This window comes from Electrona antarctica, assembly GCF_951216825.1.
Source record: "Electrona antarctica genome assembly, chromosome: 20".
NCBI classification, from domain to species: Eukaryota; Metazoa; Chordata; class Actinopteri; order Myctophiformes; family Myctophidae; genus Electrona; species Electrona antarctica.
The window spans coordinates 16,534,095-16,560,546 of NC_136801.1; the positions used below are offsets into that span (position 1 = coordinate 16,534,095).

The window sequence follows — 26,452 nt, forward strand, 5'->3', positions numbered from 1 at the left end:
AATTTGAAGTTAAGCTGACTTACTGTAAACATAACCATTATGGTTGGAGGATGTATTGCCAGGGGAACACATTAAGAGCTGTGAACAGGCAGTGTGGCCCTTACAAATATGGTATGGTAAAAAAAAAAGAGCTACTCCTCGCCGATCCTCTGCTGAAATGATTTCTGCTGTGGGAATACACAGGTTGGAGCTGCCAGAAGCCATACTTACCAGCCTCCCTTCGTTTCAGGGGAGTTCTGTTATATGCAACATCTGTGTCAATATTATGGAGGTTTTTTGGGTCCTCTGTTCTTTTTAAGTGGTGGAAAAAGAGAACAACTTCAACTGCATATGTTAACATTCAGCATATCGGACGAAAGCTATATACTGTATGTAAAGTAAAAGGGTTAGGAGGGGGCGTAGAACTGTATTTATACATGGTTTTAATGATTAGGCCTAATTAAGTTATTATCTTAACTATCCAAATGCAAAAATATCATAAGGTACAGTAAATATGCGCCCAATTACAGTTAATCAAGCTCTTGCACACATCGGCTGCCATTCTTGGCCAGCGTCAAGTTTCTACACATACACATACACACACACACACACACATACACAAAGAAAAGTTCGATTACTCTTCTGTTGAAAATGTTGAGCTGACATTGACATTAACACACACACACACACACACACACAGAGTCACACGCACACACGAAGATTCAGCAACCTTGGCTGAAACGGATATATAGCTACAGTTACACAGTAAACTCCTGATCTTTAGCCAACTCTGACACATTGTACAAATGGAACCAAATGGTCCATTTGGTTCCATAAGCATAAGGGTTCATTTGGTTGCATTTGTACAATATCAGGGTTAAATGAAAACTCAGGAATCTTTTTTTTTAGGAGTTGTGTGCGTGTGTGTCAGTGTGTGTACAGTGTGGGGCTGTTCCCTGCCTCCGCCCCAGCCAGAGCAGAGCAAGCAACGCTCAGTCTGTCTGCACACACAGTGTAGAGAGCCAGCAGCAAGCAGCGGCGGCGGCTGGAGAGAGAGAGAGAGAGGAGGATGAGCGCGTTATTGGACCAGACCAGACAGACCGCAACGCCACGACGCATTTCACAGGTAAAAAAAAAGAAAGACATACAAAAAAAGTGTCCGGAGCAAATCGACGTGTGTTGGTGTGTTTAATGCAGCGATGTGTGTAACCTCGGTGTTTTTTAGAATTCCTTCGCACGACATCTGGATATATTTTTTTTGGTGTGTGAAGTAAACAGCGGTGGAGACGAGACGAGTCGCAGCAGCGTCTGCTGCTGCCGTGCGTCCAACGTTTATTTATAACGGCTTCTCAACTTGCAGCCAGCCGGAGCTTAAGCGGTCCCTCGCTCTCCTGTCTACTGTCTCTGTCTCCCCGTGTGTCAGATGAGATGGACAGAGATGGACATGTCTCACTCATGCAGAGTGTGACACTTTAAACAGGGCACGACATGATGTCGGAGGAGGAGGAGGGGACGCGGTGGCTTGTTTTGTTTTTCTTTTTAAAATGTTTTTTTTCTTTGAACTTGGAGCAGCACAGTGGCTGCTGCTGCCACCGTTGCATGCAGGGCTGTTATATCATCTCTGAAGGTTAAAAGACTCCTGATGAGAGAGGGAGCTAGCGGGGCTAGCATGCTACCTGCACCATCCATCCATCCATCCATCCATCCGTCCATCCCGACCGGTCGACCGGCCTGTCTCAGTCTGTCAGTCAGTGTGACGATGGCAGCAACACACACACGCAGGTCCATCATGACTGGCTGTGCGTGCGTGTTTAGGCCGGATGCATTTTGTTCAACGACAAACGGCAAGAAGGATGCCCCATGGACACCCATGGATGGCAAATGTTTTTTTTGTCAAGTTTATAGGCGTCCAGCTTTGATGTTTGCATGTTGTCACTTTGTCACACCTGCAGCATGTGTGATGATGATGGATGCTGGTTGACCTTTATTGTCTCCTTCCCTTAATCCTTGGAATACAATGAATGCACATATGTTGGTGATTATGATAATAATGCTTAATAATAATAACAATTCATTTATTGGTTGAGTTATATATTTTCATTAAACTACACTTATAGTAGTAGTAGTAAACATTTTGTGGTGCCACTGGTCGATGAATATAGAATATGCTGAATATTTGGCTTTTTACATTTTAAATGACAAACTGAACAGTAGGCCTATAGTGTACTATTGTAGCCTACATGTATAGTGACCACACACATGTGTAGCCTATCATTTAATTAAAAGGGATGACATGACTACTCTAGATTAGCTCTAACGTGGAAACTTTTTCTGCAAACGGCTTCATCTTTTCACAAATAGAACTAGGTCATTGTTGTGAGTGAGAAAGCATTCAACCTGGCTCGTTTCAATCATTGCTAAATGACTGTGTCTAATGGCATTGTTCATTGCATTGTACATAGAACCCAACAGGCAGCTAGGCATTGGCCCCATTTATACTTCCTCGTGACGGTGTCAGTTGCGTGCAGAAAACACCTAGACTGCAAGCTTGTAGATATGGAGCTTGTAGATCTGCCTATTTCGGCGCACGACGTGGCCCAAAATGAAGGAATTATCTCTTTGATGTGCTTGCTGTGGCATATTTCGTTCCTCAGTCTGAATTTAACCACGCATATTTAATTAGTTTGGAGCCTGCTCTTATTGAGGCTAACCTTCCATGGAGTCATGGGTAGATATCACGTATCCAGTCCTGGTATGTTATGGGTTTAATATCAAAGCTCTATTGAAATGATGCGGCGCTAGTGAGCTGCTTATTATTGTCAGGATTTACTGGAGTATCAACGCTTATGTCAGAGCTCCCAGCCCTGAGGTCACATCAGTGAGGGGACAGCGTCTAGACAGGCTGGGGAGATTCTTTAGACAAACAAGCAGCGGACAAACACCAAAGTATTATCATTACACAGCGAAGTCCAGTCTACGCCTCACAACTAAAAGGCTAGAAACTGGGAAAAGGACATCTCGTGTGTGTGTGTGTGTGTGTGTGTGTGTGTGTGTGTGTGTCTCTCTTTGGGTTTGTGTGGTGAGCCTTTGACATGCCCCTGTGAAAAGGCTGGTGTGAGAAGGCAAGGTGCTGTGGCGCTGTGGGTGCTTGTGACCATGTGTGCGCGCGCGTGTGTGTGTGTGTGCGCGTGTGTGTGTGTTTGGGTGGTGTATGAGGAGTGAAGTGGCCCATTAATTTCTCCCAAGGAGAAAGGAAAGGAAAGGGTTGGTCAGCGATATACAGAAGGCCCTCCACGGTTGTGTGGAATTATGAGTCATGCCCATTGAACTTCCAGGAGTGGTCTGGGGGGAGCCAGTGTGATAAGTCAGAAGAAGCTACGCCTTTTTTCCCCCTCCCTAGTCTCCGAGGTCATCGGCTGTCCCAGGGCCAGACTTATAGATATTAGAGCGATTCATCCTCATAGATCATTCTACTCTTCTACTTTTACTTTGCAGCCAGCCAGCCACTGACACCAATGTCTCTGCTTGCTGTGATACTGTTGGTGTTGTGCTGAAATCTAGCTTTCTGCAGTACTTGTTTTTGTGGCTTTGACAGCTGAAGGATTTTCCTGAACATGATATTATTCTCCCACATTTTCCACTTCTTTCTCTCTCTCTCTGCATCTTTCCTGCTGTCTCGGTTTAGCATCAGCGTTAGGCCAAGCGCATAACTAAATGCCTCTCTCTAACGTCATTGGGTGGATATACCATAAGCCCTTGAAAATTCTCTTGATGTTTGCTCAACTACAGGGATCCCCTCGGAGTCCCTAGTGTGATGTCATATGTGATGTCAGAGCAGAGCTGACGCAGGCGGGAACTAAGGCTGGCGGGTGGAGCCAGTCAGCCAGAAAACGTGTGAGATCTGCCAGCGTGCCTCTCAAATCGAGAATGCAGCCAGGGCCAGGGAAATGTGGCCTGCAAGCAAGCATGACATGGAATCCACGTTGGTTTGATATTATTATAGATTGGCTGGATGCGAGCCTATATGACCATATGTTACGCAGATGTTTGATCTGCCTGCCTCGTGATTTGTCCATTTCTGCTTGTAAGTTTTACGTCAACGTGATTGTGATGATTAGCCTAAGCCCTGGGGGCACCGCTGGCTGTTCAGGGTTAAGGGGGAGAGGCTTTTCTTGTGTTCATAGCACTTTTCTACATTCAACACAACAAACATTTCTGCTATAGTGCTAGTCTAGTGCTAGTGCTATAGGCCTATATTCTGTTGGAGACACTGAATACAAGCAATGCTGTGGCACTTTAGCCTAATTGGGTAGTTGCCATGATATAGCAATGTGCATGTATGGTAACATACAGCCTACTGTCTCAGACTAGGTACTTTGTTGTTGTATTTGTTTGTGTTTAGTTTGTATTTGATTGTTTGGTAGCACAAGCCGTCCTAATGGTTCAACATACCAACCTTCCCTCTGCATTATGGGGGAAGTGTCTTGCAGAGTCCACACTTGATTAGCAGAAAGCCAGAGTGTGCTAACCCTTTGATCATAGCTTTTCTGCCTGAAAAACCACACCACTGTCAATTCCAGTGAGCCCCAGACCTTGACGGACACTAATTACCATGAAACAAGCTGGGTAAGCTGAGGAACAACAGGGTTTGGAATAGCTCCATGCTGGTGAAGCCTAATGCATTACATCCCTATCTAGGCATATTGATGAGTAGTTATAATAGTTACTAATGTATCTACCAGACCTGTAACTACTTCCCAGACTAGTCACCATCAATTCCTCAAGGTCTCTGCCTTGTTTCACATTACACAAGTACCATCATTATTGTAGACTATTAATAGTTGCAGGGTTTTAGAGTAGATGGTTTCCCCTGGACTTTTAGTGGGTTTCTCTCCATGTATCAGCCAGGTGGTGAGCTCTCAGCTGGAGAACATCTCACGATGACGTCAATCCCTGCATTTCAGCAAAATTAAGCTAAGCCTGCTAGACAACGGGGAATTAGCACATTGATATAATTACCCTCTCATAGGCAGTGTCTTACTACGCTTAACTGGATGCTATGCAGATGTCCCTTGTGCATTAACAACTTATTATGGTGCTCTTGTGGGCCTTATTATTGTTATTTAAGTTTTCTCTGGAATGAATCAATGATGCTGCATTAGTCTGGGAGGACCATTTAATTATTTTGTCTGGACATGTTTGTGACAGACCCTGAAGTGAATTAAGACTAAGCCTTGGTGTTGCACTGTGATGTGTTACTCCATGGTGGAACAACGCAACAATAACATCCCTCAGCGCATACCGCCTTTGATGCCGCTGCCAGCAGAGTCTGACTGTAATACATTTTGGACTGAAGCGATGTGGCGGGAATGACCTAGAGGCTCGCTTGCTATTGTCTGTAAACTGCCATTCAAAAAGCAAAACAATCGTTGCCACGGGAGATTCTCTGCAAAATATCGGAGTGGGTGTTTTTTTGGCTAAACCTTTCCATATGAGGTAACTGATCCAGAATGTAAGGGTCCCACCGATCACTATGCTGTGTGCTGCTGAGAGGGTGTGGATGTTAGAAATAGAAAATGCAGGGCTGCAATGTGGAATCAGTGGGCTCTTGTTGTGTAATGGACAGTGGAAACATACTTGTCATTGTCCATCAATAATTGTCAAGTCTATAGAAGAAATAAAATAATATAGGAAGTCCCCTTAGGAACGCCTGTGCAAAAGCCCTCACAGTAAAACCCGCTGTTAAATTAATTCTGAGATTTAATAAAAAAATGAACATTTGGTTAAAGTTAGTTAGCCTAAATGTAACCTCGCGTCACCAGGCTTTCCACCTCGGAGGAAAGCCTGGTCTGTGTTACAAAATTGCCGTATGATCTGGTCGGGAGCGGATGATATTGTTACGTCATGTTGTAGTTATTGTTTTGTAGTCATCAGGCCGGAACCATTAATCTGGAACTTCCTTTCCCTCTAACCGGAAAAATAACAATTAAAGTGTGACTCGTTCTCTCGTAGCCTTCGGCTTTTATTGGGAAAAATCGGTTTGAGGGAAAGGAAATTCCAGATTGATGGTTCCGGCCTGATGACTACAAAACAATGACTACAACGTGACGTAACTATATGACCCACTCCCGACCGGATCATAAACCCGAAAAGGAATGCTGCCCAGGCTAGCCTAAATGAACAGTGAGGATTTCACTCGCAGGGTAGTAGAGTCTGAATGTAGTAGAGTTCCTAAATCTTGTGGCAACAAGATGAAGATAGGACAGACGAGTACATGCTGGCTATTTCTGTCTGACTAAGGTACAGTACGTAGCTCCTCATTCCCCAATCAGGTGAAAGCCAGTAAGCACAGTCTGGACGTCCTTTGCTGTTTATACCTTTGGCCAACCATAAGGGCCGAAGGGGTGGCAGGGTTACCCCTGATTTACACTTAAAGGTCTAGTGAAAACATTTAGAGCATATCCGTGGCCATTATGTGTATTTTTTATATTAAAAGTCCATAAAAACCCAATTTTAATTACTTGACGATGAAGTGCGGCCCGGTCCCATTGCTGCACCGTCTGCATGTTCCAAGTATAGCTGATTTTGATTACAGAACTACTCAGTTTCATCATTCAATCATTCAAGATGACATTTAGAATTTAGACAGTGTATTACTCATTTTAAACGTAATCATCATGCTAAAATATGTATTTGAAAACATCTTAGGTTAGAAATAAGCCACGAAGTAGCAAATTTAGCTGCCCATCTGTCTGACTTGTAAACAAACTCTAGACATGCTAGACACGGAGTAAGAATCAAACGTTCCATAGCCTGAAGAGATGCAACGCTCTGATTGGTACAGAATGTACAACGTTCTGTTTCAGACTGAAACGTCTAAATAAAATGACAGAAAAAGCCATTGCACTCCGACTTTAAGCCCCGTTCAGAGATACAAGATTTGCAGGCAAGTTGTCGGCATATTTGATTTTGGTGCCATGTGTGAACGTGTGCCACATTTTCAGTGTCGGCAATCTCGGTAGGGCATTCCTGCCTGCTTGCGACCTACAACATCGCAGGCAAAGTCTTTTTGGAAAGAAAGTGTGAACACCATGCCAGCAGCATCATGAAAATAGGTCAATGCCTCTCCTGCATGCTGCCTAATGCCGGCAGGTTATTTGAATGCGCTTCCCGAAAATGCAACTGTATCCATGTCTGAACGCAGCTTTGGTTGCACGCCAGTGTTACGCATCTACAATCTCACAACATGTCGCAGGTGAGCTTGTAGATCTATTACAGTGGTTCTTAACCAGTGTTCCGGGGACCACCAGTGGTCCTTGACCTTGAGGGGGCTGCATTACTTCATTTACAAGAAGTCTACACAATTAGAGAATGTTAAATATTTCTTATTTCAATCAACGTTATCTATCTCTGCTATAGAGCGTCGCAGTCCCGCCTCCTACCCTGGACCAGGAAATGAAACCCAATGCATTTTCCTCATAGACATTTTTTAAAGTATTTATTTAAAGACGGTTACGCCGCGGACAAAGCCAACTCGAGTCGTGACAACTCATGACAACACAAACAATATTTTGGACCAAACAAATAATTAGAAAGAAGAAAAAAACGGTAGGTTACAACACTTTTTTGTTGTTTTTCTTCTTTGTAATTATTTGTTTGGTCCAAAATATTGTTTGTGTTGTCATGAGTTGTCACGACTCGAGTTGGCTTTGTCCGCGGCGTAACCGTCTTTAAATAAATACTTAAAAAAATGTCTATGAGGAAAATGCATTGGGTTTCATTTCCTGGTCCAGGGTAGGAGGCGGGACTGCGACGCTCTATTGTACCACATCAATACAGCATGGAATTGTGGGTAAATTATTTATTTGGCTCAAATGCCAAATAAATAATGGAACTTGATATGAAAGCGGTGGAAAACCGCTGATATATTATTGTTTGGGGTGCAGCGACACCAGCATGCAACTATACCGTTACGTCTCAATCGCCCTTTATTCTGCCGAGAGGCTGACTGGAAACACTTGCGACATGGTCGGAGGACCTCTGTTGTCCCTGGCTGGAGGACCCATGACTCTCTGTTGTCCCTGGCTGCAAGTAACACAGCTTCCTCAGGAAGAGAGGTGGCCCTCCACTGACAATGTGATGTCACAAAGATAAGCAAGACTGTGTGTGGACGCTGGCTCTGCTGAATGTGATGCCTTGTCGTCCGTGCAGTACATCCGTGGTTCTCAGGCCTTGTCATGTCAAGGACCCCCAGCTGAATATGTATTTGGCCGGCAGAAAATATATCATATATAAATATATCACCATGTGACCTCCCGTACAAGACTTGTGTTGTTAAAATGTTTAAGAAAACTTCACATGTTAAAGGTATTTGTAGATCGGCTATTCCAACTCCAAGTAGCCTATATATTTACCGTAGCTAATTTAAAGTTGTTAAACAGATATTCTTATGCTATATTATTAGGATATTGTATATATCCCCTTTGAGAACCACTGGTGTACATGCACACGTGTTGCAACAGATGCAGGCTCGGCCATGGGCCAGGCTATAGTACACACCCTCTAGGTTAGGCAAAACAGAGGTTCAGCTCTTGTAGCATTATTTTAGAAAGGAGAGTGGGTGTGTGGGTGGATGTTTTAGGTTCTGAATGACAAGTACCACTGATGTACTGAGTTATTTAGACTTACTTTTGTTGTAGTCACATTAACCGTAGAATGGTACCCAAGAGTATTATTAAGCCGCTAGCCAGTCTCAGATTTAGTAAGCAAATAGAGCAGGTCTACTAGTTTACATCAATAGGTCAAATCAATAATAGGCTACTGAAGTTTCATCTATTCAAGTTAGACCCAGTTTACATTCAGTTCAAACCTAGATACCGGTAAACAAATGTCCAAACTTAGGATGCACTTAACCCATTTTAGGCGGGAATCTACAAGCTCATAGCTCGTAGCACGGCAGTGCCGCGCTTGAGCTTGTAGGTCTGCTATTTTTGAAAAATCGTAAAAATGTGTCGCAAATCTTATATTCTGTCACAGCGAACGTTTTTTTTCTTTATTACGTTTTCAAGTCACATATGAGTCAAAAGTAGCATACAAAAATTGTTGAGATTTTTACCCCTCCCTCCCCTCAGAGTTCCTGCTCTGAAAGAGCCACAACCCTGGTATCTTACTATCTTGTTACATTAACAAAGATGCAATGAAATAAAAGGCACATACAAATATACTCAAAAATAGAAGGAATTTCAGCTAACGTTTTTAACTCAAATCTTTGCTTCTGGTGGGGTCCCTGGAACAACATATTTTCAGATGGGGGTCGGTGACCAATTACATATAACTTTTGGGGTCCTTGACATGAAATATTGAGCACCACTGATATAGAAACATAGGAATTTCAGAAAACTATCAGAATTTAGAAGACATTTTTTAAATCTCGATGCCAGGTCCTAAATGGGTTAATGGATGTCAGATGTTCATATTGCTTCAATTAGAACGAAGCAGATCAACCCTATCTCACTCACTGGCAGTCAGACTCAATGTTGACAAACTCTAGCCTCTTCTCTCTTTCTGAACCAGGCCTGTTACTTATTTCCATTGACTCGCGGCTGCACACACTATTGATCCATATACACAAGGCCACATACTATAGCCTTGTATTGCACATATACACTTGTATCCCATCAATTATTTAGGAAAACGTTTATCACATAACCCCGGACGTACAGTAGTAAGTGTTATGTCTAGCCCATAGTATCACACCCGTGTGAACTGAGTGGTGCAAATCCCCCCCCCCACCCTCCCCTCTCTCTCTCTCTCTCTCTCTCATTAGCAGGCAACAGTGCAATACTATCTCTCTGTCTCTGTTTCTGGCACAACAGCGCCCCTACTGGTACTCATGAGTCACACATGAGTCACACACAAACATAGGTTAACACGAGTCACAGAATCACAGACATTGCTGTGGTTGCACCACTCAAAAATCACACTTCTGGCTTCTGTCTAATCTAGGTCTGCTTCATGTGTCCACGCTGTTCCTCCATGCCCTCTCCTTCTCTCCCTCCCTCCCTCCCTCCAACCCCACTGCGTGCCCTCATCTCACACCGGCCCGTGAATAAGGACTTGACACCAAAATGTCAACCTGGAAGCCATCAGACCACTGCCGCTGGCACATAACCGACCAATAAAGGCACATGCCCCCTCGTGCTGCTAAAAAGAAACGCTCTTATATGGGATTTCTAATAAAACAAGCCGTGGCCTTGCCAAGAGATCACTTGACTGTGGAGGAGACTCCCTCACATCTCTAATTAAAATGTCCAATAATATTTCAGTAGTGCAGAGTGAATGATTAGCGATGTTGAAAATGCTGCAAAGGCTGGTATGAGGGTACTGCACAGGATAATGTCAGCATCATCATGCCCTCATGTGGTTCTGTTTATTTTTAGCTTACTTAGCAGCATATGTTATCCATAAAGTGAGATCGTTAATTTCTCCTGTTTTGAATGAGCCATATCATTAAAGTGCAGCAGATCTTGACTCTTTTTCCCTCCCTTTTTGGATTTCCAGTTGCAGCGTGCTGGCAGAAGGGCAATCCTTCTCACACAAGAAGGCATTGTAGAGAAACACAATATTGTTGTGTTTTGCGGAATGAAAGCTGGCCATTGTTGTGTGCCATTTCTTGAATATGGGCTTTTATTTGATATAAAATGGGAAATTCCATTACGTAACAGAATTAGTAGTATTTAACCATGAGCTTGCCATGATGGGAAGCGAGAGGTAGGAGTGGTGTGTGCACAAGGGCAGGTCACGTTACACAGGGAAATCCTCAGTTTTGCAGATGATGTAGATAAGCCCCATTTAGTGAAGAGCGAGCAACAGAAATTACCTCAGATTTAGGATCTAACTAGATTAGGTTGCATATGGGCATTCAGTTGAGCCCATATTTCATTGACATATCACATCAAATGTGAATTCCCCTGTATATTGGAATGCAGCCCGAGGCTAACCCAGAAGTTTAGTCTGCTTTTGGTGAAGGCCTAATCTACAGGAAGGAAGGGGCGGAGACACAGATCTGACTTCGATCTGGAAGCTCGATCGGTGTCGATCTAAAGCTGCTGGGGTCTTTTCAAGTCTGGCTGTTGACATGAGCTAGTTTCTAGGGATACGGTCTGTAATTTCACAGTTTATCCAGTGAGTCTGGATGACAATACTGACGTGACATTATGGCTGTCAAGTGGCTGGCATTTGGCTTAGATCAGGGAGGTTTACAAAGTTTTTTAGCCCAAGGACCCCTTAGCTGAGAGAGAGATGAAACACTACATATTGTATAAAATTGTGTTGCAGATTAAAATTTCATAGATTTCATAGTTTCGCATAGTACTTCGTGGACAGCACTATCATGTTGGATTCATGTTAATGTATATTTTCTGAAACTTAACCACTCAAACTCTAAATACTTAGTAAGCTTGACCTTTCACTCTACTTTGTCTGCTCTTTTGTCCCTCTACACCAAACCGCTTTTGCTGAAAATAGTCTGTAGTTCTGGGTACCTATGAAGCACTGTTGCAGGATGCCCAACAGCAACGTTTCACCATGGCGTTATTATAGTATGGATGTTGTTGATATGAATACTTCTATTCCTCTTCGGAAAAACGCCGGCATAACACAGTCCTCAGTGTAGGAGCAGCAAGCGTGTCCTACTTAGCAACAGTAACGGGGGCGATGCGGGAACGGGGTGGCATTTTTTCCAAAAATGTGTTTTGCAAAACTCCACCTGTTGGTGGCGCTATAACAGGCCAATGTGAAAAGGGTGGGATATATTCCTCAGCCTAGTTGGAAAGTCTGTGAAAGATTTCACGTAAATTGCACGCTGTGTTCATGATTTGAGGCTTTTTGTTCAAAACTGGCCAATCCTGCAAACTTTGAAAGCCATTGTTAGCCAATTAGGATGGAATATGAAATATCTGACAGATCCGTCTTGAACACATGACTATAGAAATAGTGTGTAACGATTTGCGGGGAGTGTGTGTGCAAAGTTTGGCATCGACCGGGTTAACGATGCCGGAGATTAGCTGGTAACAAGACAGACGGACGGACACACTCACTCACACACACACACACACACACACACACACACACACACACACACACACACACACACACACACACACTCACACTCACACTCACACTCACACTCACACTCACACTCACACTCACACTCACACACACACACACACACACACACATATATTTGATAATATCTGTTGTACAAGCTCACAACGAATCGCATCCTGGCATGTTGTTGTTGGATCTTCTATACGAAATGTTTACACACTTCTTAATGGTGACACACAAAATAGGGACACCTTGTTGAAAGTGGTGTCTGATGCGTCATCTCTGTGCACAAGGATCACCCAGCTATGCTGCTAAACTGAAAATCTAGACTGTCCTTGACAATTGGAAAGAGTTAAACCTGAAGGGGGGAAAAAAAGTATTAGCTGGGTAAGTGCCAAGAGTCAATCCTCCAAAACTAACAGGGTTAAGGTTTTAAATGAAAAAGATAATCGTATTAGAGGGCCAGACATACAAAGAGAGCAGCATTTCACGGTGTTGGATCCTGTTAATCACCAACAGTAGTCTGCTATCTCTGGGCTCAGGTGGAGGGGAGGGGAGGGGAGGAGAGAGAAAATCAAGGCTGGAGGGAGAAAGCTGGAGGAAATATGGTGTTGTCATCCTCTCAGCCAGACCTCTTTTCTATTAAAGATGTTTATGTTATTTATCCCTATAAAATAACCTGCTAACGTCTGAACTAGCCTGGCCGAATCAAAGCTAAAAGGAAGCCGTTGATGTAAGTGGAGCTGGGCTGAGGATCTTGGGCTGCTGTTGTCATCTGCCATTTCTTATTGAGGACAGCGGATTTGTGGGCAGTCATTTCATTTCAGTCAGCAGTGAGTGAGCTGTAGAAGCATCTGTCCCGTCGACAAGCCTTTTCCAAAGACATTACATCCACACAGCGGCCTCATCTACCCTGCCAGTTGTGATTCAGACTCTGCTTTATGATTTCAGTTCCTTATCAGTTCTCCTTAGCAGTTCATTCCATCTGGAGTATTTCATAGAATATATTGTTTTATTGATGATTGATCAATCATACGGCTACTGTGATACTTAAATATAGCCAATATAGCCATAATATATAAAGTATAGCCTATAAACAACCAGGTTTTCTAGTGGGAGCAAAGTATTTCAAATGTTATTTATTGATGCCTGCAGAGAAACTGAGTCTGTTTCTCTATTTTTTTCCTCAACAATTTCAGAATTGAAATTGTTTTTTCGATAGCCATCCCTAATCCTGAGGTTTCTAAATTTGACATTAAGAAATGTCCCTATGCCTCAGGCAGTGATTTCTCGCTTCTTAGATTAGGATTTGGATGGGGATGGTTGGAGGGAGCGAAAAAAAGAGATAGAGAGAGAGAAGAGAAGAGAAGAGAAAGAAGTAGACTACATCTTTCGTCCAACAGCCCTACCGTGCATGGTCGCCCAAATCCCCCCGGTACCTCATCATTGCTTCCAAATGTGAAACACGGCATCGCTGCTGCTAACAGCCACCTTCCAGCTATACTGTGCACAGGTCTACAGGGACAGTGAACTGTAAACAATGACATTTTGGAATTTGACTGCAGCACCAGTGATCATCTTAAAAATGTAGCTGTCGTCACTGACGCCCGGTCTTACTTTGGACCAGTAGAAGTGACGGGTTGGATGTGAGCGACATGACGCCAGGGTTGTTGCTGGGGGGAGCGGAGAAGAGAGGGAGGAAACGCGGGCAAGGCTGCTAGTGGTGGGAAGAGCGAGCGATCTCGGTTTGACGCGGTAGCTCAGGAACCGGGGGGGTGGGGGGGTGAGGTGGGTCTGATCTTTTTCATCTTTTTGTGTTCTTTTCCTTGGACTGTCCATTCCGGTTGAAACACTTGTCAATGATGGGACACGTGGAGAAGAGATAATGGTTTTAACGTCACCTTTTCTCCCTCTCTCTCTCTCCCTCCCCCCCCCCCCCCCCTCTCTCTGTCTCTCTCTCTTCCTGTCATTCCCTCGCTCTCTTGTTTTCTCAGTGATGGCCTCAGCTGTGCAGCTGTGCTGGCGATCCCGCCGCTGCGCATAGGGAAGAAGCCGAGACGCCTTGACGACCAAACTTCCTCCCTCCCTCCCTCTCTCACTCTGTTCCGTTGTAAAGAGCAACATCACGAAACACACCAGCATAAACAAATGTGACCATGTACAGCGTGGAGGACCTCCTCATCTCTCACGGATACAAGCTCCCCCAGCACTCCTCTTCCGCGGCGCCCACGCCCACCCCGGACGCCTCCTCCTCCTCACGCCAGGCGCCCTCGCCCCCGCCGGCATCCTATAGCAAACGGCTCGAGGTCCTGGAGATCCGGCCCGGCCACGGGACGGTGAATGGCTACGAGAGGGACGTTGGGGGCTTGGGGTCCTACGGGACCAACGGCGGTGGCTCCAGGCCGTCTACAGGTTGCAGGGTGGCTTTCTCCAACAACAACGAGCCCAGGGACAGGGACAGGGGCGAGGGCAGACAGGAGGTGGACAGCCGCAACCAAGGAGACACGCACTCTCTGGGCGAGTCCTTGACCTCAGACAGCGGGTGAGACGTCGCCCATGTTGCGTCCTGAGCCGTGAGGCTCCTTCGCCCTTTTGCCATATAATTATGTCATTGGTTCCCAAGCTTTTCTGGACCAGGGCCCACGTGAAAATCTCAAGAGCGTTTGCGGCAGCCAGATGGCTGCCATGTCAAGTGGTCAGATGGGTGGGCCACGTGGATGTTCAGACTGAGCATGTTTATTTTGATGATCAAACAAGTGATGGCGTTCCGGCTTGGATTAATAGAACCAACATAGAATAGGCCTTACTTTAAGTTCCTATTTGTCGGTTTCACTATGAAACTTTTTTTTTCTCAACGTTAAAAAAAAAGTTTTGTAGTCAGTGTGCACTTTTCAACGGGTATACCATAACAGGGTATTGCATAACAGAGTGGGGCATGCATTCCTTTTTGCATCGTTCCCGAGTATGCCGGTGTTCTAGACTTGTTTTGTTGGGGGCAAACTTGCAAAATCCTCACGGCCTACAAGCGGGCCGCCCAGCCCGCGCGTTGGGAATGGCTGCCATATGTGGTATTCTTGCTGGTCGTTTAATAACAGCCGGCGTCCGTAAAAATCTATGAAAACGCAAAAGTAGGATTTCTGCATGATGGTTTTTTGGCACCTCATTTTGAGCTGGTCTCCCTCCCTCTCTCCCTTTATCTCTGTTGCCCCCACCCCTCCCTCCCTTGGTCCCTGCCTCCCATCTCATCTTTAACCCCCCCCCCCCTCTCCCTCTCTCCTTCCCAATAAAGTCAGGGGCTGGGGAGGAGGGATAATGTGTGCTAGAGTCTTAATCTGCCACATGGGACTCTGGAGTTGTAAACAAAGCTGCTATTGGGCAAATGCTCCGTGCCCTGTCGAAGCCCAAGCTTGCACACACAACCACAGATACATATATGCTTGTGCATGATGTGTGTGTGTGTGTGTGTGTGTGTGCGCCCATGTGTTGTGTTGTGGCCATGCACGTACAGACTTGTACACAATCCGAGCACCATGCAGGCACACGCAAGCATGTACACACACCTAGGTAGATACTGCTATATGCATGCACGCACATATGCAATGCATGCATGCACGCATACTGTACCCCCCCCCCCCCCCCCAGGCCTGATCGATACGTCCCTCCCTACGGTTTCAAAGGCGTTACTCCTCCTGGTATAATGCGTGTGCATCAATAATACAGGCCACGTATAGTCATTTTTAAATATGCATATAATGGGGGCTAGGCTATATTTAGCTCAGTCTGGAGTTACGCAAGTGAAACCCTCCTGGGGAAGACGGTGTTAAAACGTATGAAGCCCGAGTTATACGTGGTTCAACATGGTGTCGCGCGTCTACAGCAGCGATCTACAAGACTCCCAACATGTGCTGCAATGCGTTGCGAGCCTGTAAATGGGCTATTTTTGATGCATGACACCGGCGCACAACCAAGTATAAATCACGCATAATGTTTCCAGTGAGACGGCCCAGTAGCAGCCTATACGCCGGTGTCTCTCATGAAACCAGGCCTGTTTGGTTTGCCCATCCGCTGTGGTTACGGAGGTTACGGGGGCTGTAACCGAGACAAAGTCAATACAGCCATTTCCCCTGTACACACACACACAGTTAAACAGGCTTGTCAGATATTTTTCCTCCCTGTGCACTGTTTGGCTGATTCCACTTATTCTAATCCATGTTTTCCAGTCAGTGATAGACTGAGAATCTGGAAATTGTCATATGACCTTGAATAATATGTGTGTGCGTGCATGTGCCGTGTGCGCGTACGATTGAGTGAGTGAGTGAGTGAGAGAGAGAGAGAGAGAGAGAGAGAGAGAGAGAGAGAGAGAGAGAGAGAGAGAGAGAGTAAATTACGAAACTGTGTAATCCACATTTCCACATCCCCTGCTCTGACAGCACTGACAAACAGAGTATTCTGGGAATGGGAACGCGAGAATAGAAAGACATAATGCTTGCAGTGTTGCCATTCCTGTCTTTTTCTTTTGCATCCTTTCCTTACACACCGTCCGAGGCCGTTGTTTAAGTTTGGATAAGGAACAGGCCTATCTATCTTGGCTGTCCCATTATGCTGTACTACTTTAGAGCCAATTAGACTAATGATGAGGCCGATGGCAACTCATCTTAATGTACGTAGTGAAATGAGACGCAGTGAAATGCCTCGGTTGACTGCACCCCAGCACACGTCCCGGGTCAGTGATGGCCACGGATTGGAAATGTCAAGGAGGATGTGTCGCAGTCGCAGGCCCTACGGGCACACATACATATGCATGCGCCTTTGATTGCATTGTCAAACCGTCATTTGGCCACTGCACAAATAGCCATAAATAAACAGGCTCTACCCAGATACCACTGAGCGTCAATGCAGCCAATCAAGGCAAAGTCCCCTTAGATGCAGGATTGCTGTTGAGGATTGCCTTTTTTTTTACCAAGGTTGAGAGAGCTTAAGAATGGAGGAAAAATCGAAGATGATTGTCAAATGACCTGAGCTCTTGGTCTGTCATGAAGGGCATCCAGGACTAACGTCCTCATTGTGTAATGTGATCATTATGCCCAGTGGAGAATCATGGTACCAAGTACTACGCCATCCATGGCTAGCTGTCGCCACCTAGTGGGGGAAAGACGTAAATGTTCATATTTTAGACTAGCAAGTAACTGTAGGTAACTGTCTTTCATTGTGTTTCCTTTCAGGTTCTGTGACGGTCCCAGAGGACCACACCCTCAGTCTAAGGACGTGTCCTACTGGAGGAGGAGAGGGCAGGATTTCGCCGTGCTCCTGGATTACGCCGACTTCAGAGAGCCTCCCGGGGGAGGAGGACAAGGGGAGTACGTCCGGCAGCCTGGCCCACAGCAGCCGAGGGGTCAGGAGATGCCCACTGAGGAGCGTCAGAGGGTGGCCCAGGAGAGGCAGCGCTGGGCGGCCCAGGCTCAAGCCCAGGCCCAGGCACGGTCCAGAGAGAGGGAGGCCGCCCTCCACCAGTGGAGGATGGCGGCCGAGAGGAAGTGTCAGAGCCTGGGCACCGAGGAGTGGCGTCCGGCGGTGAGCTTCGGCCGCCAGCTGTCGGAGAGCGAGGGCGAGCGCTGGGCCCAGGAGCAGCAGCGTCTCCACACCAGGACGCCGGAGGGTATGGTCGTCCACCCCAGGACCAAAGCCAAATCGCAGTCGCTGCCCCGGATGCTGCAGCCCGAAAGCCTGCAGTATGTGGACATGACGACCTCCGGTCCGGATATGTACAGGAGAGTCAACGGCCACCCGCTCACACCGCATGACATTTACAGGGTTCCCCGCTGGCCGGAGAACGGCCGACCAGCTAGCGCCACCCAGCTCTCCGTGACACCAAAGCCACGCTTCACCCGACCCCCCAGACCCCCTTCTTACGAGGTGCACCAGCAGATCAGGGGTAGCTGTGAGGTGTTGTCTGGGTCTGGGAGAGATTCAGTCGTTCCGCAGGCCAGGGACCGAACACCACTCCCGCTGTCCAGGGCAGGTGACCCTCAGCTGGACTATTTTTCAGCGGACTCTGGACCCCCTGGGTACATCCCTCCCCCATCATACAAGAGGGCACCTGTCATTCCAGGCGGTCACCGAGGCTATGGCGAAATCCCTGTTAACTATAGGTAAATGACTCTTTTTCACATGTATAGATAGATAGATGGAAGAAGTACTCACATACTTAAGTACAAATACTGCAACTCTGTTTCAAGTAGAAGTCCCGTATTCAAAATGTATTTTAGTAAAAGTACAAAAGCATCGGCATCAAAATATACTTAAATATACTTTTACCAAAAGTAAAAGTAGTCATTGTGTAGAATATAGCCGATCTATAAGTTCACAATGTGTCGCATCACGGCACATTGGGAGCTTGTAGATCTATTTTCAAATGGTCGGAATATATAGAGGCTGACGTGGTTTGTTTGTTTTGCAATAATAATATACAAATCTACCAAGTAACTAGCAACTAAATTATAAAATGCAAAATGTTAAAAATAAATAATAGAACAAACGGAAAGGTAGGAGCGCACACCAGTAGTGGCGAGGTGCCGACCACAGGAGATAAAACTTTGACTAAAGAAAAGAGGACTCACAGCTCGTAGTCACGATGCTAGAAAGTTAGAAACTTTAATAAACCAACGTTTCGGCAAGCAGGTTGCCTTCTTCAGGGTAACAATACCCTGAAGACATCGGACATCCCTAATATTATCAATAGGTTTTGTCCACAAAATGCTGTTTTACATTGAGCAATGTATGTCAAATATATGTTTAATGAAACATGCAAGGTTATTGATGGATTTTATACCTACAGTATGTGAATGTACAGTTTATAATACTGTAGCAAAATAAATCCCAGTTTAAAAGATATGAGCGTTATTAGCGATATTAACGTTGTAATTTTGCTCCTTGTTCGGATTTATGGGCTGTCAAGGCCAGAAATTAGTTTTCTGCCACTCAGTAGGTGTTCCTGCATAATATAACATCTGGGTATGATGATGATGTCACGCGCATACCCTCTATTATAAATACATATGCAGAATATTACATTGCTAAATGGTATAGTTGAGGCTCATTTTAACTATATCCAAAACGTCCTTATGATAGTACATTGCTTGATTACAATAATAAAATGCCAGGCCCCTGTTCCCATCCACCATTAGTGGAACATAAAATCAATGCATCGCCTAATATCTTAATTGAACTGTCTAATAATTAGGGTCTATAACCCTAATTGATTCGGTCTACATTCGTCCCTTAATAAAGACATTGTACAGTTTGTGTCAGAGGTTTGCCAACATTCGTTATTCTACCAGCCTGGTCAGTGTTGTGTAATTTCACTATGCTCTACTAGTGCTAATATAAATGAAGTAAAACTGCATTGTCATAATTCACAGATACCGAGGGGACGTGTACCAGCAGATGCACATGGTTCCAGATGGGTCTCATTGGTATTCCAGATATCCAGCCGGCCTATGGCCTGATCCCCAGAGGGAGAGGAGTGTACAACTACCCAGCAGGAAGCAGCTGTACCCTGGCTACGCCGTCCAGGAGCGTCCTGGCGGAGGGGTCCAGTACATCCCCTTCGATGACCCCCGCGTCCGTCACATCTCCTCAGCCCTCGGCGGCAACTCCCTGACGGACGCCGACAAGATCCGCCACATCCGCAACGAGCTTCCCAGCGTCACCGTGTCGGAGCCTGTGTCCGACGACAGTGCCTTCTTGCCTCCGCCGATGGGGCCCTTTGTCGCGGCCAAACAAACCGCAGTGGCCCACCAGACGACTTTGAGCGACTTTGACAATGACAACGACAGGTGGCACAGCGATTTGCACAAAGAGACTGTCGATAACTTCCCAGCAACCGACCAAAACTGTAACAGATATTCCAAAAACCAAGTTCCTCCGCCCTCACCCTTGTCAGCCTTCCAGGCCACGGTGGTGGCCTCCTCCTCCATATCTCGCCAGGGTTTCAACTCAGACCAGGGCTTCACGGAAACCATCACCCAGGTGAAGAAGATCGTCCCAGACTCAGGGTCAGAAAGTAGCAGGAACAGTAAGAGGAGGGTGAGCGAGACAATTTTCTGCCTGGTGTCCGTCCCCATTCACACGGCAACGAATATTAACAAAGACTCTGCCGCAGATCAGAACAATAACGAGATGATACCAAGTCTGACTGTCACCAACACTGACAGCGTCACTCTAGGCCATGCAGACAACCTGAAACTCCGCAGCAAGTCCATGGCCGACATGCCGCTCAGGCCCAGTCACTCTCACTTCCACACCAGCAGCACATCCTCTATGAGGAACTACAAGAGAGCTCCATTAAGAAAGGAGATCATAGACGCATGGGCCCTCCAGGCCAACGAGGACAAGGAGTTGTGTTATGCTGGGTCCTGGCCCGGAAACCAGTACCGAAATCAGGAGACTCAGACCAGCTCCCCCTTGACGGTGAAAAGCCCAGGCCCTCAGAGCCCTCCACGGGTACAGGAGGCTGGCCAGTCTGCCCCAGAGACAACCACAGACAGTGCTTTGGGGACGGACAGCAGCGCTTCGTATGGCTGCCCCATGGCTGGCCAGAAGAACCTCCACCCCTCCAGCAACAGCGCCTTTTGCCGCCTCAGCCTTGGCCCAGCTCAACCTTCATCTCCACCACCCTCACAGTCGACCCCGTCCTCACCATCCAAAGAGGCGAGTGAGCAGGTAGACCAGCAGCCATCATCCCCCAGGAAGAGTGGCTCCAATCCCGCAGATGGTGAGGAGCAGGCGGTCTTCGGTCAGTTTCTGCTGAAGCCAGTGAACCGTCGCCCATGGGACGCCATAGGGGAGCTGGAGTACTTCAACAAAGAGTTTGATGATACGATCAGCAAGAGGTCTAATGTGGAGCAATGCATTGAGGAACTGGAAGAGGTGCATGAGAACATATTGGAGCTCAGCAAATCAGCACACATGATTGCCACTCCAGATCCTGGCAGGCAAGCACTTAGTCTTCCACCAATGCACATAAATCATCCCAAGAGCATGAAGACCAGATCAGAGTCCTGGAGTTCTAGCACTGATCCAGACTACAGGGAGGTGAGGAGTGCGTTCTCCAGACCACAAGAGAGAACCGACACCAGACCAGCAACAGAAGAGTTATCCGCACCGCCAGAGCACAGTCCCAGACAACAAGCGTCCCTGGACCAACCAACTGACCCCAACCAGGTCTACAGGCAAGACATCCCAGTCCCCCAAGAGTCCTTACTGCGGGATGTGGGATTAACGGTCTACACAGAGACTGCCGAAGGTCCTGGAGGAACAATCCAACGCTCCCTCTCTGTCCCATCTCCACTAGATCCCCAGGAGGTCAGTCCGTCTGTGGAGTTGTCATGGGAGAGCAGGACAAAATGTGTTAAAGATGGTGCTGGCGTTGAGCACAACCCAGATAAAGAGCTTCATGTTGAGGCGCAGGCTGTGGCAAAGGTCGAGGGAGATGACACCAACCAAGTCTACAGGCAATACATCCCCAGACATCCCAGTCCTCCAAGATTCAGGCCTGTGCCAAATTTGATCATCCGCAGGGCCTATAGTGAAAATAGTAAACCCACCTCATCACAAATCGGCAGGCTGACCAGAGATGCTGCATTTTCTTTCGAGGACGACTGCTTAGATGGGAGATATGTCTTCCCAGAGCGTCTGACCTACAGAAATGATTCAACGATGGCCGACAAGCACCTAGAGAGGCTGTTGATCCGGGAGAAAGCCAACTCGTTGCCTGCCGAGGACCTTAGCAATCTGTATGAGGTCAAATGTGCTAAGGGCATCCCTGAGAATGAGTCCATCGAGCAGCGGGCGGCCAGGATCCTGGGCATAGATGTGCCGGTGGAGGCATTGGGTGTGTCTGACAGGCAGGCCGAAGATAATCAGGATGACCCAGACATCTCCATAACCACCACTGATACAGACATTACAGACCTTCCAGTCGAAACTGAAACACACGATAGTGAAGACAGAGAGACACAGCAGGTAGCACGAGAGTGTGAGCAAGTGAACGAGGAGTCCCTGAACAACCAAGAACAGGAGTCGGAGGAAGACACGGGAACAAGTGCATGTGATGTGGACCATACAGAGGACGAAGACAGACAAATGCCTGGTGAAAACCACAGCGACGGTGAAGATAGCCACAGCAGAGAGAGCCAACAAACCGTGGTGCTGGACCTACCCGAGTTCCCACCCAGCTCGCTTCCTTTTTCCCTGCCCGTCTCCCCCAATGGGAAGTTGGAACTGAGCACCTGCAGCGGGGAAACGAAGGGACGCGGTGCAGCCTCAAAGTTAATTGAATCCCTGCAGGACAAGCTGAACTCTTCCACGTCCTCATCACCAACATCTTCGTGCAGATCAACCCCAGAGAGAATGGCCCGTCTGAAGGAATTGGACTCGGTGTCCCGGATGAGACGACTCAGCCTTCAAAGTTCTGGAGACTACTGCGAAGAGGCAGACATTGAGGACAGAGAGGGAGACAGAGATGCAGCGGAGTCTGGAGCTCAGGTAGAGGCAGAGGGACAAGTGGTGGAGGAAAAAGGCGACAAAGAAGAGGGAGGAGAGGAGAAAGAGAACGACTCAGGAGAAGAAGATGTCAGCAAGGATGATCGTGAAAGGTGTGATGAAAGGACAGAGGAAGCAGAGGATGAGGAGGCACACGAAATAGGACAGCAAAGGGAAGAAGAGGCGGTTGAGGTGGAACTGAACATAGAGGAAGAAGAGCTGAGCAGAGAGATCACAATAAGTTTGGAGAATGAGAGCGAGGCCGCAATGAAAATGGAGGAGTCACGAATAGAGGTGGAGTCCGAGCTGAAAATCGAGGAGGATGATGAACACAAGCCCACAGGAGAGGATCAAATAGAAGGGAACGCGCTGGATGTTGTCAGAGAACAAGTGAGTAAAGAAGCTGAGCGAGGGGAACTGCCCAGGCCAAAGCAACGTACCAGGGCTCAGAAACCCCCACTGCTCCCCAAACCTCGCAGCGTGCCCAAGAGAGAGATCACCCTGCCCCTCAGCTTCAGCAGCGTGACCTGTGGTTCCAGTTCTATGGAGGACGAGGAGGTGCTCTCTGTCTCAGGTGGGTGCAGAAGTGGTGACCACGACATACTGTATGTATTATTGAAGGAGGTTGTGCCTCAGCAAATCAAATTGAGAAATTGATATTCATTATGAATAATTTCAGCAATGTCAAAATTAAATATTGACCCCCTCTCTAACTTGACATAAAACCATGGATGTATGTTGTTAAATTCAGTAATGAAGGAAGCTTAGAGTAATTGAAAAACTATTTTAGACATTGTAGGAGAAAGAAGGGACACCCGCACACCGCCACTTGCTAGGTTCAAGAGCATTTATTGCAACGTTTCGGTCTTGTGACCTTCCTCGCTTGAGGAAGGTCGCAAGACCGAAACGTTGCTCTCTGCTCTTAAAAATAAATGCTCTTGAACCTAGCAAGTGGCGGTGTGCGGGTGTCCCTTCTTTCTCCTACGCTGTATGCCTCGTCATCATTGTATCATCATCATATTTATTTAATGTAATTACATAATTGTAACACTTTGTAACGCTCTCTAATTGTGAGTTGTCACGGTGCCCTGGGGTAGAAATGGTGTCGACAGAGGCGGACTTACCGTTGGGCTAGGGTGGGCCCTAACCTGCATTAGTGCACTAGTGGCTGCATCCATTCAGCGACTAGTCTGCCTGCCGCCTCTCTCTTTTGGGGGGGCTGGGTACCCCAAAATTACAGCGAAATTAAAAGAAAATACCCCAAGCCGCGCGACCAAAACGCACCACGCAGCCCAGGGGGACCCTGAAAATGTGTCTAGCCCGGGGGCCCTTGGGAGGGTAAATCCGGCCCTGGGTGTCGAGTGTGTCTTTTCTATATAGAACTAGCATGAGTCTTGTTTTTAATTGTACGTCCTTATATTCTCCTCAGACTCGTACGACCCCAGCCGAGTGGAGAGGGTGTGATCTCCGGCACAACTCTGGGAATCTGTCTGGTTCACGTTAACAGCTTTTCGGGACAACAAAGCTTTCATCTCACCTCATGACTCGGGTGGCTGCGACCGCCTCACCCCAATATTGTCACACAATGCTCCTCGTGAAAGTTTTTGTCCTGGTGCTCCGGAAGCCTTTATACAGCCAAACAAAAGTGCCACCACTCACCAATTCTCCGGGCCTTCATTGCTTTTCAACATCCTCGTCTTTCTATTCCCGCTGTTGTTCAATCCACCACCACCCAAAGGTTTTGGAACAAACAAGCTTCCACCTCTTTCTTTTTACTTTGTTTCGGGGGGAAAGTGCATATGATCATTTGCCCCAGCACTCTGGCTCCCTGTTTGTGCTGAAATATGAATGTAAAAGTGTGTCTGCTCTCCAACGATAGACAGAAAATACGAAGAAAAAAAAAACACAATGAGAAAAAGGTATTATGTTACAATCAGTGTTAACCTACACCAAATGTAAATAATAGAGAGTTCTAAGATTTTATTCAGAAGAAAAAGAAAAGATTTTATTTGATTTCAGTGCTGAAGAAATGTATATTTTCTTATCTGCGTTACAAAAAGAAAAGAGAAACGATTTTTTTGCAAGTGTAGTTTAGGGGTGAAATACCAATAACTAAAAACCCTTGTCTTTATTCTTCTACTTCTTGTGCGATAGAGAATGTACTAGAGGCTGGATCAGAATGAGAAACACTGTGTTTTCTTTGAATAGTCTCACTCAAGAGCAATATTGTCATTGCACGGGGCTTCGGTGGAAAAAGCTTTGAGTAGCAGTTAGTCCGCAGAGCAAGCGTCACCTCACGCGCTTCAATCTTGTCATAAAGGTGTACGCAGGAGGTTGTGCTGCTGTAAGATGGCTGGTTCGGTGTTTACGAGCACCTGAGAATCCTTAGTTTCAAGTACCCAAGAGATCGCACTCGGCCTGTTACGTTATCAGTGTAATAAATGATCACCAAACTGCCCGGAAAAAAATAAGTCATTTGGAAAATGTTATTTTTGTTAATCAGCTCTCATACTGTATAAAAAAAGAAGACAAAATATATATATAAATATATATATTTTAATGCGTTAACAGAAGTTTATATTTAACCGTGCAGTTGTGATTGGACCTTAGGCGGTTTAAGATTGACTTGTGCAAATATATCTTATTTCAAAAGTGTTTTCTTCTTTTTGTGCAAGAAAAGATAGATACAGTATAGCTCTATTGATCGGAGTGTGCCTTGTACACACTACTGTGTTTGTGGAGAAGTATTTTGTGTGTAAAACTCCAGTATTTTCAGTGAACAGTACTTCACTCTATTCTGGAAAGTTAATCTGGACATGAGAGTTCTAGTTTTATTAATGAAAAATCCAGTGTTATTTTGGCAATAATACCCAATATTAAGTTAATGATGCTTAATATGAATGCTGTACAGAACTTTACCACTGAGATACTTAGCTACGGTAACTGAGTGTCTAATAATTTCATATCACTTTCAACATATCATTGCTTTATAAGGTGGCAGCAGAATACATTTATTTACACATTTGTCACTGGTGGGATAGCAATACAGAAAAGGTTTAAATAGCTTACCAAAGCAAACTAGATGCTATGCGTAGGGCATTAACGTTTGCTGGGTTAAAAGTACAAAATTCAAAGTAGAACTGCGTCTTCAATGTCCCATTTGGTCATATCGCTAAGTTGCACCACGTTGCTATGTTGTCTCTAACCCCCACCCTGACCCTTTGGTGTTAAACATGTAGGGTCCGGTAAGAAGACTTGCATGAAAGTGTTTTTTGTTTTTCGAAAGTTGGGTAGGATATATGTAGTCCTCAATAACAACAATCCGAGTTCCTGTACCTCTTGTGTTCCAGGTAGAATCTGGTCATTCTCATAGATGTTTTTTGTACTACAGGTTATTTGTAACATAATATATTATTGGTGCACATCTTGCTTTGATATTTTCTATTTTCATACCGAAGTCTGTACAGCTTCTTTCTTTTTTTTCCTCTTTTTTTTGTATGTGCAGGCATTTTTATTTCTCTTGCATGAAATGCGTAAGATGTAACAGAGAAAGATGTATTTGCATATAATTGCATTTGGTACTAGTCTATCCAATAAGCAACTGTTATATTTCATATAATTCATATTTTATTTTCAAAAGTTATGCAATGTATTTAAACCAGAACACAGTATTTTTTAGATTATTGTAAAAAGGGAATTGTTTGAAGGCACATGTGTCTATATTCATGGTATGATCATTAAGAATGGACATGAATACAGGCACTTGTGTACTGCCATTGTACAATACTGCAGACTATTCAGAAATAAAAGTCTTTGCATGTAA

General features: G+C 45.8%; 1 protein-coding gene across 1 annotated transcript; it reads left to right on the forward strand.

The window, feature by feature from the left end:
• The first annotated feature begins 1,053 nt into the window (after positions 1-1,053).
• On the forward strand, positions 1,054-26,452 carry jcada (junctional cadherin 5 associated a). The gene is made up of 5 exons (XM_079489938.1): positions 1,054-1,105; positions 14,082-14,629; positions 17,310-18,236; positions 19,506-23,203; positions 24,059-26,452. The coding sequence occupies exons 2-5, from the start codon at positions 14,244-14,246 to the stop codon at positions 24,091-24,093; spliced, it is 5,046 nt and encodes a 1,681-aa protein (XP_079346064.1). The 5' UTR covers positions 1,054-1,105; positions 14,082-14,243; the 3' UTR covers positions 24,094-26,452.

Coding starts and splice junctions, on each gene's coding strand:
- jcada (XM_079489938.1), top strand. CDS start 14,244: ATGTACAGCGTGGAGGACCTCCTCATCTCTCACGGATACAAGCTCCCC. Junction 14,630..17,309: donor TCCTTGACCTCAGACAGCGG/GTGAGACGTCGC, acceptor GTTTCCTTTCAG/GTTCTGTGACGGTCCCAGAG. Junction 18,237..19,505: donor GAAATCCCTGTTAACTATAG/GTAAATGACTCT, acceptor CATAATTCACAG/ATACCGAGGGGACGTGTACC.